The sequence below is a fragment of the Panulirus ornatus genome, chromosome 24, assembly GCF_036320965.1.
Source record: "Panulirus ornatus isolate Po-2019 chromosome 24, ASM3632096v1, whole genome shotgun sequence".
In the NCBI taxonomy this organism is placed as follows: domain Eukaryota; kingdom Metazoa; phylum Arthropoda; class Malacostraca; order Decapoda; family Palinuridae; genus Panulirus; species Panulirus ornatus.
In genome coordinates this window covers 7,679,707-7,695,691 of record NC_092247.1, presented here as the reverse complement: position 1 = coordinate 7,695,691, position 15,985 = coordinate 7,679,707, and the positions used below count along the sequence as shown (strand labels likewise).

General features: G+C 39.3%; 1 protein-coding gene across 3 annotated transcripts in view; it reads left to right on the top strand.

Moving 5' to 3' along the window:
• Nucleotides 1-15,985, top strand: part of HUWE1 (HECT, UBA and WWE domain containing E3 ubiquitin protein ligase 1) — a 139,486-nt gene that overhangs the window by 13,063 nt on the left and 110,438 nt on the right. For all 3 annotated transcript variants that reach the window (XM_071677124.1, XM_071677123.1, XM_071677122.1), the window contains exons 8-12: nucleotides 2,135-2,254; nucleotides 3,948-4,099; nucleotides 9,775-10,039; nucleotides 10,462-10,563; nucleotides 14,942-15,559. In XM_071677124.1, coding sequence (XP_071533225.1) covers nucleotides 2,135-2,254; nucleotides 3,948-4,099; nucleotides 9,775-10,039; nucleotides 10,462-10,563; nucleotides 14,942-15,559 — 1,257 coding nt within the window. The remainder of the gene's footprint in view (nucleotides 1-2,134; nucleotides 2,255-3,947; nucleotides 4,100-9,774; nucleotides 10,040-10,461; nucleotides 10,564-14,941; nucleotides 15,560-15,985) is intronic.

The window sequence follows — 15,985 nt, the reverse complement described above, 5'->3', positions numbered from 1 at the left end:
TTGCGAGGCGTGGGCTATGGATAGAGATGTGCGCAGGAGGATGGATGTGCTGGAAATGAGATGTTTGAGGACAATGTGTGGTGTGAGGTGGTTTGATCGAGTAAGTAACGTAAGGGTAAGAGAGATGTGTGGAAATAAAAAGAGCGTGGTTGAGAGAGCAGAAGAGGGTGTTTTGAAATGGTTTGGGCACATGGAGAGAATGAGTGAGGAGAGATTGACCAAGAGGATATATGTGTCGGAGGTGGAGGGAACGAGGAGAAGAGGGAGACCAAATTGGAGGTGGAAAGATGGAGTGAAAAAGATTTTGTGTGATCGGGGCCTGAACATGCAGGAGGGTGAAAGGAGGGCAAGAAATAGAGTGAATTGGAGTCATGTGGTATACAGGGGTTGACGTGCTGTCAGTGGATTGAAGCAAGGCATGTGAAGCGTCTGGGGTAAACCATGGAAAGCTGTGTAGGTATGTATATTTGCGTGTGTGGACGTGTGTATAGTACATGTGTATGGGGGGGGGGGGTTGGGCCATTTCTTTCGTCTGTTTCCTTGCGCTACCTCGCAAACGCGGGAGACAGCGACAAAGTATAAAAAAAAAAAAAAAAAAAAAAAAAAAAAAAATGACATTTTCATGTTGGAGACATAGTGCCTTACTTTCGCTTTATCTGCATGGTGCAGAAAGTGTTTTCACATCCACGCTGATGCTCTTCCTGCTCTTATTCCCACAAGCTCAAGACTCATTTGGGTATGTCACTTTCCACTCGTAGTTGTAGGGGGTTTGAGGAGGTTTTGCTGAGACTTTTGTGGTGTATGTGTCAGTGATATTTGATTTTTTTTTAATTGTATGAGTGAATCGCTAGATAGTGAAGCGTGGGATTTTGAGGACTCTTGTTTTAATGTATGATGAGTTTGATTACTAGTGTCGGTTGGTTGGGAGTTTCTTTGGCTGGTTGCTGAGGTTGAGTTTGTTGAGATGATGTAATTGGTTTATGAGAGGTTGATGCTGGGATCTTGAGTTTGATTTTTCATTCAAGCAGGGTGGTGGGGATTGAAATTCCATTGGTTCTTGCAGGATATCAGGAAGGGCAGGTGATGGGGAAGGTAAGTAGGTGTTGATCATGTGGTATAAGTTGACTAGCTTTACTTTTTTTTTCTTTTTTTTTTCATACTATTTGCCATTTCCTGCGTTAGCAAGGTAGCATTAAGAACAGAGACCTGGGCCTTAGAGGGAATATCCTCACCTGACCCCCTTCTCTGTTCCTTCTTTTGGAAAATTAAAAAAAAAAAAAAGAAAGAGGAGGATTTCCAGCCACCCGCTCCCTCCCCTTTTAGTCGCCTTCTACGACGCGCAGGGAATACGTGGGAGGTATTCTTTCTCCCCTATCCCCAGGGCTTTACTTTTATGCATTGTATTTCAAAGGTGTTTTCACTGTATAGCGATCTCCTTTTGTACTTGTAAGTGGTGCCTTTGAATGGAATGTCTTGGCTTGGTGCAGAAATGTTAAGTACTCTCGTCCTTACTGGTCTGTTTCATTTAGTTTGAGACATGAGAGAGGTTTGATCTGGGTGTAAGCCAGATTTTTTGGAATGAGGATATGCAGCAATTGTGTTCTTGGAAGAGGTTGAGTATTTTTGTGTGTTTAGAAGACATTGATATTGATTTGTAAAATACTGAGTGTGCGATATGGGTTCTTATGCCATTGATATTGAGTTGTAAAATACTGAGTGTGTGATATAGGTTCTTTGGAGTAGTGTAGTATATTCACAAGACTTAACTGTCTTTGCATACTCTTCAAAATTGTCATATTTTTGCCTGTTTCAATTTTCCTCAATTTTTACTTGATATCAGGTGACAAAGATAATGTTGGACTGTTTTTGCAAATGTAGTTTTGGTTGCAGTTGATTTTGCTGCAAAATATTATGAGCTAAAGGAGTTCATTGTAGGAGATTTTAGTCTGGTGAATAAGATTTGTTGTAAAATATAGTGGGTAATTTCAAGGTTAAGTCTTTGATCATTCCCAAATTCTTAAGTGCATAATTACCTTTCCACTACTAGTCTGTTCTATGTAAGTATCAATATTATTTTTGAATGCCTGTTAATTGTTTTTTAAAGTGATACATGTTGAATTTTTTGTCTTTTCAGATGGTCTTGTTTACCCATATAAGATTAGCTCACAGTTTTGGGTCGTATGAAACTCGATTGCAGTGTGTTCAAGCCAGACTCCAGGCTCTTTCTGTTCTTGTGTACTGCAATGCATTGCAGGTATGTATTTAAACATATAATTTTTGAAGTTAGAACAGCTTTTTAATACCCCTACATGATGGGACAGGAAGGATATATGAACTAAAAGATTATATAAGTAAATGTTTAGGAAGATTTAGAGAATATAGGAAATTTAGAGGTGTAAACTTTCATCATACTCGTTTCATTGCTTGATACAGTGATTCTATGTAAATTTTTACTTTTTAAGAAGATTTATATTTTTATATGTGATCATTACATCCATTTCCAATTCCATTGGATGGATCATATATAGAATATCCCTTAAATCCACTTATATACATTCTCATCACATGCCTGTATGTTAATGTGAAACATGAACTTCTATGCTTCTTACTTTTCACTTTACACTCCAAATTGATTTTTGAAGGAACACAGGCATCAACATTCACTACACTTCTATGCATAAAATGCTTCCATTTTGTGTTTGGTCTCCAATACTTCTTTCGGCATTTTCACTTGAAATGTCCTTAGCCCTAGTCTATTCTTTCACTACATCTTCCGTAATCTGTCCATCCTCCTTGGATATTCACCTTAATTGACTTCGCCTTCTTCTAAGTAAGATGCATTCTTAGAAAAAGTAATTCAAAGTAAAATGCTTGACAGTGAAGATAGATTTCCATAGCAAAATGAGGGTTATATTCCATATTTTCTCTCCCAAACTCAGAACAATTCTGCTCTTTGTTGTATGCTGGTGTTGAATTATATGGGCTGTGCAGGGTGTCAGTAGCTCTTTGATATACATCCAGTTAACTTGAAGTGGAATGCAGTGGATTCATCTGTGACTGACTGGTAGAAATGGGAGATTTCAGTTGAAACATTGAAGAGCATCAATCTGTTCATAGAATCTTATGGAAGCTTCTTATATCTCTGAGTTGGCACCATGGCTCAAGTACTTGTTAAATGATGCTGGTTCATATTGGGTATTATGTAGTATTTATTTCCGTTGTTTACTGAACATTTTGAGAATAATTTCGTGTATTATTAGCCTTCTATCATAACCCCCAATTACACAGAAACTAATGTCACTGTATATCATGAATTGATTAATCACAAACATTCTTGGTACCTGTCTATTGCTATATCATGACCCACTTGTACTTAGAAGAGGGAATGTGAATCAGCATTGCAGCTTAGGGCAAGAGGGCCAAGTTGTGAGGGTAGCCTGGAAGGCTCGTTAAGTTGGACTGCTTTAGACTCAACTTTGTCGAGTAAGTATGTAGAGCTAGAACCTTCCCACATATAAGAGGATTACTCCATACAAGGACAGATCACTGTTTTCATGAATAGAGCAGTTGTTCAGAAGAAAAGAAATGTTGACATCTAAACAGGGCTCCCAGTTTCTCTGAGGCATACATACTTAGCTGATTTTGTAATGTGAGGTTTCCAAGATGGGTTAGATGTAAGTTAAACCAAGTATGTTCATTGTGTCATCAGGTCGAATTGCAGATCCATCAAAAGGGGTAGGAAAGTTTTGAGGTTAGAAGTTGAAGCAGCATTCATGTAATCAATGATGACTATTACTGTGCAAATTTGACTTAGTTCTTGGTCCATGATTACAGTTGATAATCATGTTGAACTGAACTTTATGAAATGACTGGAAGCTGATAACCACAAAAAAAAAAAGAATATTACCATTTTCCCCTGTGGATATTGAAAATATTTTTATTTTCAGGATAATGCAAATACAGTTCTGTATTCAGGGCTTCTTGATGAGTTTGTAGAGGTGTTGGAGTTGAATGATCCCAAGCTTACGGAGATTAAGGCAGCCACACTTCGCACTCTCACTGCTATCATACATCTGGACCGCATGCCCAGCTTTCCAAAGTGAGTACTTTGCTTAGCTTTGTTTCTATTTATTACTTTCAGACTAAGATATTTACTTAGGGATAGGGGAGAAAGAGTACTTCCCACATAATCCCTGTGTGTCGTAATAAGAACCTAAGAGGGATGGAGCAGGAGATTGAAAACCCACCCTTTCTTGTATTTCAGTATTTAAAAAATGGAATTGAAGAAGATGCCAAGTGAGGAGTGTTCATCCTTCTTGTAGGCTCAGACTAGGGTGTCATCATGTTTTTAGATGCAACAAAGATGAGGGGAGAAGAGAGTTAGGTAGTATGCTTGAGGAAAGGAACCTGAATATCCTTGCTCTATGTGAAATAAAGCTTGAGGTTAAGGGGAAAAATTTACTTGGGAATGTCCTGTGGTAAAGTTAGAGGTTAGTGTGAGGACAACGGCATGGGCAAAGGAAGATTTAGATCTGCTGAAGGAGGACTTCTGGGAATGTTTGAAAGAGTTTAGGGAAGTGAGCTTCAGACTTGTATGAGTAGAAATAAAAGTTGGTTTCAGAATGTAGGTTATTAATAGTGCTTATGCACATGGCCACAAGAAAGATGAAGATAATGGAGTGTTTTGAGAGCAGCTGAATGAGCATGTCTACAGGTTTGATGTGTTAGTGATGGGTGATTTGAATGTGAATGTGAGTTATGTGGTTGTTAAGGGTATAATTGAGGACAAGTGGAGTTCATGTGCTGAGTTATTTGCTGAAAAAATGATTGAGAACACCTAGTTTAAAGACAACATACATAAGTACAGGTGGAGCAGGAAAGATGGTAGATGGGCTTTATTGGATTGTGTCCTAATTGTTGTGCATGCAAAAGAGACTTTTGGATGTGAAAATGCTGAGAGGGACAACCATTAGCAAGTAAGTAGAGAGGAGAGTGTAAGTAGAGAAGGTACACTGTCTGCTCAGGGTTAGGGACCTGGAAAGTGAGTTAATTGTTGTATGCTGATGATGCTGTGCTGGTGACAGATTTGAGTGAGAAACTGCAAAGGCTGGTGTCTCGAGTTTGAGAGAATTTGTGACAGGAGAAAGTTGAGAGTAAATGTGAATATTAGCAGAGTTAAGAGGTTTAGAGGTGAAAAGAGACAGGTTATTTGAAGTGTGGGTTTGAATGTAGAAAACTTAGAAGAAGTTGAGTGATTAAGGTTCATGGAAGTGAATATGACTGAATGGAACCATGGTGGCTGAAGTGAGCCGTATTGTAGCAAAGGGGACAAAAGTTGTGGATGCATTGTGGAATGTAGGGAAAGAAAAGTCACTGTCTTTAAGGGCAAAGATGGGTATTGTTTGATTATATTGTCATTCTGTACTAATAGAATGCATGAGCCTTAAAGAGAAATGTAAAGATTGAGGTGAATTTGTCAAATGTTTGTTGTAAGGAAGGTTGATGGAATAAGAAATGATGGAGTAAGAAAGATCTGTGATGGTATGAGAGCTATGCATGAGAGACCTGAAGAGGGTGTGCCGAAATTTTTGGACATATGGAGAGAATGAGTGAGTAAAGGGTAACTAACAGGGTATACATTTCAGAAATAGAAGGAATATTGAAAAGTGGGAAATCATGGAGGAGTTGGAAGGTGCTTTGAAGGCTCAGGGCCTGAACATGCAGGAGGGTGCAAGAAGTGCAAGTGCTAGAACAAATTGGAGCTTTGTGGTGTACAGGGCACAGCGTGCTGTCATTGGGTTGAATCAGGGCACATGAAGTGATTGGTGGAGACCATGGAAAGGTTTTTGGGGCCATATTCTGGATAGGGGGCCATGGTTTCAGTGCATTATACATTATAGCTAGAGAGTGGGAGATAATGAGGCCATTTCTTCATCTGTTTCTGGTAATACCTCATTAACAGTGGAAATGGCAAGTATGTGTGGAAAAAAGTAAGACATTTGTCCAAGGGCATAGAATAAACCTTCATCAGTTATGAGATGTAATATAGAAGTTACCATTATTTGAACATGATCCTGCTGATTGTGGCCCATGGCATCACATGGAATCTTGGAATGTTAACTTTTCCTAGTGGACAGAGCCCTTTGAGAATCAGAGAGAACCCTCACTCAGTATGGAATTAAAGTGCCATATTACCCTCCAAGATTAGTTTATTCTATAAGGAGTCACCTCCTTTGACTATATTAGATTGTAGGAAATCAGCAGCTGATCATTCACTTGGACTTACTGACCATAAAAAGCCCACCCAGGCCAGTGACCACACAACAGGTTGGTAACGTGGCATGATGTAACCAACTAATCCCACAATTTACTTGTTCATTATTGTGCAGTGCTTTCTAGTTCTCGGTGCCTTGACTTGGTGTAAGATATTCTCACCATGATTCCTACACTTCTGAATGAACAGTATCATTTTTTGTTTATTTGTCATTTCCAGGACACAGATTGTAAGTATTTTGTTGTTTTTTAGGAACAGTATCCTTGGAGACACTGCTGGCATCAGCTGTCACAGTATGGTGATGACCTTAGATTTTGTTTTGATTGGTAAGTTATACCTTTTATATGCATTTTGTGTCTTTATTTTATTCTTTTTTTGATATCCTAATAGTTTGGTGGTATTTCATATTTTTATTCGTTTTGTGTTTTTTAGGTGAAATACTGCATTTTGGACCTGTTTGTTGATTTTCATACATGATTCAAGGGATGATACCAAAGTGCTTTGTAAGAGGTTAGGATGCCAGTTCAACTTTATGAAATGTTTACTTTCCACCAGGAAGGCTCCTCCATGATTATGTTGTGATTGCCATTTCTGGTGTTACTGCTTGACAGTCATTTATTTGGAGTCCAGCTTCCCGCTGTGTCATAAGGAGATGAAGGCAGTCCCTCTAAGGCTTAAGATCCTGTGCCTTAGTTAGTGTACTGCAGATGATGCACTCGGGTTACCAAGCCATATGGCATCTGCCTTGTGATATCTCTTGGGAGTTTTCTGTTCTGGAACCTTAATTGGACTTTGATTGTTCCAAGTTCACAGAACCTAAGTGGTTGCTTGTCCCTAGTACGTGAAACCTAAGTGGTTGCTTGTCCTTAGTACGTGAAACCTAAGTGGTTGCTTTTTTACTTCTTGTCTCTAAGTTATATTGAGATGATCTTGTAATCCTGTCACAGATGGGGGAAGTGAAGACAGACTTCGATGCTTAAGGTCCCATGCCTAGATCAGTACGCAGATCAGTGGAGCTGATGAAGTCCAGGTGATAGCTTGTGGTATTGTCCATTTGTGGAAACTCAGCAAGGCTTCAGTCGCCTTCATTGTGCATAACCTTAGTTTTTGATGATGTACTGATTGACTCATGCAAAAGTAGAGACCTACTTATAACCCTCTATTATTGTAGGGGGAGGTGAAGAAAGACCTTGAGACTCAAAGCCCCTGGTCCCAAGCAGGGGACTGATGATACAATATGGGATAATTAGTCTGAGGGTACTTTCTTAGAGGGAGTCACTGTGATTCTTCATGGAATTGTTTCATTGTGGAACTTTAACAGAGCTTTGATTGTCTTCACTCTACAGACTGCTGTTATATTACCTGTAGACCAAGACCAGTTAAATGAGAACCCTAGAACATATTGGCAAATAGTTATAGAGCATTACAGTTCATTGGTTATGCCAGTACGGAGACCTCAGTTTCCAGAGCAAGATGTTGGCATTTTGGAAGTGGACCAAGAAACTTCTGGGTTGGACACTGATATGGTTTATGTAAGGTTTGATTGTTTAGATGATTCTGTGGCTGATATACACTTATACTGATCAAAAGGTTTGGATCTGGAAAATACTGAAAAGAGAGATGGCTCTAAGTAGTGTTGACCCTTCATTTTGCATTACAAATGAGGGTAGTTCATGGGTCCAGTTACAAATGGTTTCTTTATGACTAGTTGGAGTTAGAAATCAAAACACAAGGAACCTAGTTTGCCTTGCCATTTGACTTTATTCTTCCTCAACCTTTCCCTCGGATGAATTCTTTTGAGTTTAAATGAGTTTTTAAAGAATTGATGCCTTTTTTTTTATGGAAGATGTCTCCTGTATGGTATTTCTCACTAGATGATAATTGTAAAGAGTCCTTATTTCACAGTGTCTCATCTTGATTATTCTTTATGCTCTTGCATTCAGTTTCACTGGCCTTTTATATGATAAAGTTTGGAGTTTGTTTAGAGTCTGTCATTAACTAATATACACCACCACACATCTACACAATATGAGGTTCTCTTGTAAGCTGATGCATACAAACACACCTTTCTTTCCTCCCTTACACTTCTTATATTACAAGGTCAGCTCTTCCACACCGCATATCGTCTTCATACATTCAATTTCCAACATGTCTACCATCTTATTTCCCTTTGGAGTCAGGGCTTTTGATTCATGGCAGTACAATAATGATTACACTATTATACCTTCAAACACATCCACCTTTACCCGAACAGATTCTAACCTTTCCTTACACATGCTTCATTATGCACTAAATACCATAGCCCTCTCTTTCACCCTGAGACTTGCTTCAGTCTTCAGGGTTCCATCTGCTGCCACATCCTCTTCCAGGTAATGAAAACATTTTACTACCTCCAGGTTCTCCTTGGTGAAGTTTACACTTGACCGTGCTTCCTTACCCCCCCCCCCCCCCATACAATACTTTGGTTTAGATTCAATCTCATTTCTCTTTTTATGCAACCTTCCAAATTGTGGAGTTTGTTTCTGATGCCTGCTCCCAGGGCCATGACATCCCAAACTCTGTCACCCACTTTTGAAATTTCTTTATGGAGCCTTCTTCCAGAGCCATTACTATCTTTGATGCCTGCTCCAAGTGGAACTCCATCAGAGGGGTGGCCACGGCAGCAGAGTCTCCATTTTAAAGAACTCCAGAGCCATTACAACCTCCCAGACTCTGTCACCAGCTTTTGGAGTTTCTCTAAAGCCTGCTAATAGAACCATGTCATCTGCAAACAGTAACTGATTCTCCTTTTGCCTCCTTCCTTGGCATACCATAGACCTGCCCCACTCTGTGAGAAACTTCAGCAAAGAAGTATTAAAGAACCATGCTGACATACTAAATCTATGATGCTGACCAACCTTGACAGAATTGCTCACCTTCCTTCTAACTGATGCACATCCCTTATTCTCCCAGTAAAACTCCTTAATGCATTTTATGAATACTGTTACTCCATATATTTGTTGCACCTCTCCAAGGCCTCTCTGTCATCTGTATCATATACTTTATCCAGATCCATAAATGGCACATATAAGTCACTCTTTAAGTATTTCATCTGTAAAGCAGACAGCTGGTCCACACGTCCTCTACCTTTCCTGAAACCATATTGTTCCTTCCCACTCATATGCTTTGTGTATGCCACCATCCTCATAATCACCTCTGTCCCATACACCTTACTGTATACATTCAACAGACTTGTACTAATGTAATTATAGGATTCACATTTGTTCCCCTTGCCTTTATACATGTGCACTGTATATATACATGCTGCCAGTCCTCAGGCACCTCCCCTTGGACCAGGCAAATGTTGAACAGACCGACCAACCATTCAACATTATTGCCATCCCTTTCTTGAGAAACACATCTGTAATCTATGTATAGATACATAAATATTGCTTGGGAGGTAAAAACTTATAATTATAATAATTGGATCCATAGACTTACATGATTTATTTTTGTTGCAGATTGAATACCATTATAGATGTAACCGGTGCCTCTTCCTACCATGGGTTTCTACCAGTGTTGGTCAGGTCATGCATCGCCACCCTGACAGCCACATCCCCTCCGGAGCCTAACCCTTTTCCTGCACCTCTTGCCACAGCCCTTTTTTCTTTCCTGTACCACCTTGCCAGTTATGAAGCTGGTGGGGAGGCTCTTGTCTCTTGTGGCATGATGGAATCACTCATCTCTGTTGTTAATTGGAAAGGCACTGAACCAGATCACATTACGGTAATTTTTTGTGTTGTTGATGATTTTTTGCAATCAAAACCAGCACTGCCTTTTGTGTCGTGTTCTGTCCTTCAGAAGGGTTTGGATTTTATTAAGGGTTTGATAGTAGTGCCCTCCTAGTGAAAAGCACTGTTGTCAGTTTTAACTTTTTGAAACACTTATGACATGTTGAAAGTTTCTTTAGATATCAGCTTTGAAGTATATTAATATATCTTACTATAAATATACGTGTATATGTGGAATATAACGTGCATTATTACACATGATTGAAAGTCTTAGTTCATACATAGTGACAGACACTGCACTGTGTTGCAGCGTATCTGATTGATACTAAACATGCTTATTTTATTTGGATACAGTATGATATATTCTGTTATCTAGAATTTTTCATTGTTCTTCATGTAGTTTTTCCTTTATTGCAGTTTGTAACCCGGGCAGTTAGAGTGATTGACCTTATAACAAATTTAGATATGCATGCCTTCCAAACTCATGGGGGACTCACCGCCTTCATTAGAAGATTAGAGGTAAGCTTCAGTTTTATTTTACTTGAATCAGATCACATTACTGTAATATGGAGGTACTAGTATCCAACACCTATACTGAATTACAAGTGCCTAATTTACACACTTAATTCATTGTGTGCTGCATGAAGTTCACTTTTACCAAAGTAGGGTCTCCCCTTAAGCATTTAGGCATAACTGTCTTATCTTTATAAAGATTAAGCATGTATTTAACAATTGTATGAAGGTAATAGAGAAATGCTGTAAGTCTGTATTATCTACAAAGGATTATAGAATGATGGAAAAACATGGATATAGAAAGAAAATTTTCTTTTACTACATTTAATCTTAGTGAGTGCAGAACCTTATTGTTCATATTTATTTAGCATGAATGTTGTGTTAGTGTGTGATGTGCATGAAAAATTGAAAGAAATTTGAAACTAATGAGTTTACTTTTAGGTGGTATACAGCAGGAAATGGGGAACATATGAAAAAATATTTGGGCTAAGTAATTTGAGTTGACTTTTAGATAGTATACATCAGGAAATGGGGAACATATGAAAAAATATTTGGGCTAGTTAAGTCATGAAAATATGATAAGAATGTGTCGAATACTCAGGTAAAACATGTTAAACAGTACTTATTTTTTCACGATTATTTGCCATGTCCTGCATAGTGAGGTATTACTGGGAACAGATGAATAATGGGATCATTTAACCACTTTCACCCCCAAACAGTCATATCGTATGCATCACATCAAAACCAGATTGTCATATTATATGCATCACATCAAAACCAGAGCCCCTTATCTGTAGCCAATCCCTCCAAACATTTCTATGGTTTCCCTAGACTGCTTCATATTCCTTGGTTTAACCCTTTAAGGGCATGTCATTCCCTGTATACCTTATCATTCCAGTTCACTTTATCCCATGCACCCCTTTCAGCCTCCTGAATGTTCAGTCTCCAGTAAATCAGAACTTCCTTTACTCCATCCTACCATCCTCTTGTTGTCTCTTGTTCCCAACGCTTCTGACATATATATCCTCTTAAGTCATTAATCTACACTCATCCTTTCCAAATGTCCAAACAACTTCAGTATTCCCTGGTCAACTCACTCAGTCATACTCTAATTCTTAACCACATTATCTCTCTTTCTCTTCTTACCCTACATATTGTTGTAAGGCATTTCATTTCCAGTATGTCCTTCTATTTCTATTCTTTTGCTTTCATTGCACACGACACATCCATATAACTTTGCTTGGACAATTATACCATCAAACATGTCTTTTTTCACCTCGCATATCAACATATACATACATATACATACACAGACATATACATATATACACATGTACGTATTCGTACTTGCTTGCCTTCATCCATTCCTGTCGCTACCCCGCTCCATAGGAAATAGCATCACTTTTATAGATCTGGGGAAAGCATATGACAGTCAAGTAAAATGCTTTGTTGGATGTATTGAGGATATATGTTATGGGGGAAAACTGTTGGATGGCGTAACACCCCTCCATAGAGGAGCAAATGCATATGTGAAGAGTGAATGAAGAGTTGAGTGAAACTTTTTGGATATATGTAGGTGTGAGACAGGGCTGTGTAATGTCACCCTGGCTTTTTGATATATATATATATATATATATATATATATTTTTTCTTTTAAACTATTCGCCATTTCCCGCGTTAGCGAGGTAGCGTTAAGAACAGAGGACAGGGTCTTTTTTGGAATATCCTCACTCATTCTCTCCATGTGCCCAAACCATTTCAAAACACCCTCTTCTGCTCTCTCAACCACGCTCTTTTTATTTCCACACATCTCTCTTACCCTTACGTTACTTACTCGATCAAACCACCTCACACCACACATTGTCCTCAAACATCTCATTTCCAGCACATCCATCCTCCTGCGCACAACTCTATCCATAGCCCACGCCTCGCAACCATACAACATTGTTGGAACTACTATTCCTTCAAAAAAAAAATATATATATATATATATATATATAAAAAAAAAAAAAAAAAAAAATATATATATATATATATATATTTTTGTCGCTGTCTCCCGCGTTTGCGAGGTAGCGCAAGGAAACAGACGAAAGAAATGGCCCAACCCACCCCCATACACATGTATATACATACGTCCACACACGCAAATATACATACCTACACAGCTTTCCATGGTTTACCCCAGACGCTTCACATGCCCTGATTCAATCCACCGGCAGCACGTCAACCCCGGTATACCACATCGCTCCAATTCACTCTATTCCTTGCCCTCCTTTCACCCTCCTGCATGTTCAGGCCCCGATCACACAAAGTCTTCTTCACTCCATCTTTCCACCTCCAATTTGGTCTCCCTCTTCTCCTCATTCCCTCCACCTCCGACACATATATCCTCTTGGTCAATCTTTCCTCACTCATTCTCTCCATGTGCCCAAACCATTTCAAAACACCCTCTTCTGCTCTCTCAACCACGCTCTTTTTATTTCCACACATCTCTCTTACCCATACGTTACTTACTCGATCAAACCACCTCACACCACACATTGTCCTCAAACATCTCATTTCCAGCACATCCATCCTCCTGCGCACAACTCTATCCATAGCCCACGCCTCGCAACCATACAACATTGTTGGAACCACTATTCCTTCAAACATACCCATTTTTGCTTTCCGAGATAATGTTCTCGACTTCCACACATTCTTCAAATAATATATATATAAGCAAAAAAAAAAAATTTATATTTATTTTGCTTTGTCGCTGTGTCTCCCACGTTTGCGAGGTAGCGCAAGGAAACAGACGAAAGAAATGGCCCAACCCACCCCCATACATATGTATATACATACATGTCCACACACGCAAATATACATACCTATACATCTCAATGTACACATATATATACACAAACAAACACATACCTATATACCCATGCGCACAATTCACACTGTCTGCATTTATTCATTCCCATTGCCACGTCGCCACACATGGAATACCATCCCCCTGCCCCCTCATGTGTGCGAGGTAGCGCTAGGAAAAGACAACATCCCTGAGGATAGGGGAGAAAGAATACTTTCCATGTATTCCCTGCGTGTCGTAGAAGGCGACTAAAAGGGGAGGGAGCGGGGGGCTGGAAATCCTCCCCTCATGTTTTTTTGTTTTTTTTTAATTTTCCAAAAGAAGGAACAGAGAAGGGGGCCAGGTGAGGATGTTCCCTCAGAGGCCCAGTCCTTTGTTCTTAACGCTACCTTGCTGATGCGGGAAATGGCGAATAGTTTGAAAAAAAAAGAATATATATATATATATATATATATATATATGGATGGAGTGATGAGAAAGATGAAAGCAGAACTAGGGAAAAGGGGTACAGAGATGGATTGTGGCAGTGAGATATGGTGGCTAGTGGCAGGCCTGTTTGTGAATGATACTCTGTTTGTGGGGAGTGAAGAGGGGCTGCAGAAGGGTGTATGTTTTATGATGTGTGTAAGCAGAGGAGATTGAAGGTAAATGCAAGTAGAATTAAAGTATTGGTGCTTGAAAGGAAATTGAGTAAAACTATAGATTTTGTAAATTGTACTGTGGAGATGGGGGGAAAAGACTGGAAGAAGTGAGGGAATTTAAGTATCTGGGAGCTGTCTTGGATGAATGTGGTGAAATGGAAGGAGAAATAAGGGAGAGAGCAGTACAGAGCAGAAGAGTCATTGGGTTCCTTAACAGGATAATAAAGGGTAGAGGTGTAAGTTTGGAAGTGAAGTGAGGATTAAGCAACAGACCTCTCCAGCCAAAACATGGACGTGGACTGAGGCACAAGTTCAAGAATCCAGGCTGTGGAAATGAGCTATTTAAGAAGAGCATGTGGTGTGACTAGATGGAATGAAGAAAGAAAGAAAAGGGTTTGTGAGAGATGTGGTATGGCAGTGAATGCAAAAGGAATGAATTGTGGAATGGTAGAATAGGTGAAATGAAATATTTTGAGGTGGTTTGGGCATGTGGAAAGAATGCAAGACTGGGTTTTTACAAGGATAAAGTATGATAGTACAATTAAAGGGGTTGGTGTGAGTGGAAGACCACTTGTTACATGGGCAAATAGGCTGGAGAATATTGCAGGGAGAGAAACAGAGGGAGAATGCAGGAATAGTGTATGCAAGGGAGGCATGTAAGGACAGGGATAAGTGGAGACTCTGTTGCCCTGGCCACTGCATGATGGGAGTTTCTGAGGGAACTGTCATCAGAGATATAGATAAATAGATGGGAAGTAGAACTGTTTTTTGGAACAGATGAAGAAATTGGCTTATTTTGATTTTTTGTTGTTTCAGAGTCCAGTATTTTAGCCAGGAAAAGAATGATAATGTTACTTGTGTCTGTTACTAATATTCCTACTTATCTCTTCAGGTAGAAGTGGATGAATGTCGCAAAGAACAGCCATTTGTGATAAGCTTACCAGCTCCTTTAGCTGAGAGTGAAAGTGCCAGTGCTCCTGCTGAGGCTGACCAGGCAGCAGCTGCCCTGGAGGAGCCTACAGACGCTGCAGAATCCACTGAAGTGCCTGACACTGCCACGCACTCACCCATGGACACCACTCCAGCTCCTGTGTCTCATACCTCCGACGAATTAGAAATTACCCTTGGTCAGCCCTCGTCTAGTAATAATCAGCCCCCTTCCTCATCTGCAATGGATGTTCCAACTTCTGCCCAGCCAGACTATAGTGAATCAAAGACGTGTTTATCATGTTTGCCTCAGAGAGCTGCCCTTGTGAAGTCAATGCTTAATTTTTTGAAGAAAGCTATCCAAGAACCAGGTTTTAGTGAAAGTATGCGTCATTTAATGGAAGGATCACTACCTGCATCCCTCAAACACATAATTAGTAATGCAGAATATTATGGGGCATCACTGTTTCTGCTTGCAACAGATGTTGTCACCGTTTATGTGTTTGGGGAGCCATCCTTATTATCATCACTTCAGGATAATGGTCTAACTGATGTTGTACTCCATGCACTTCTAGTAAAAGATGTAAGTACTTTTCAAACATTTGCATTGATCTTAATTCTCATGTACGTTTTTACTTGATTCTGTAAATGTATTTTTATTACAAATTATCTTTGAGGCTTCTGTTTATCACCTATGTTTTTGACTTTTGCTGATTGGTAGGCTTTGTAAGATATTTACGAAAGAGAATTGGCTCGTTACTATGATTATTTTGTAAGATAAACATCATCTCAGTTCATCTCGCTGTCCTTCACAACATGTCACCTTTTGTTGGCATTGGTTTCTCTCTTTTTGTGGCACAGATGTTTGGTTTTTATATCTTTGTAGAGTACATCTCACTGTCTTTTTCGGTCATAGATGTAATTGTTTTATGCTGAAACTGTAATGCAGCAATATTTTCAGATTTTTATGAATTTTGAATGATAAGTTTATGATAGTTTAGACTTCATG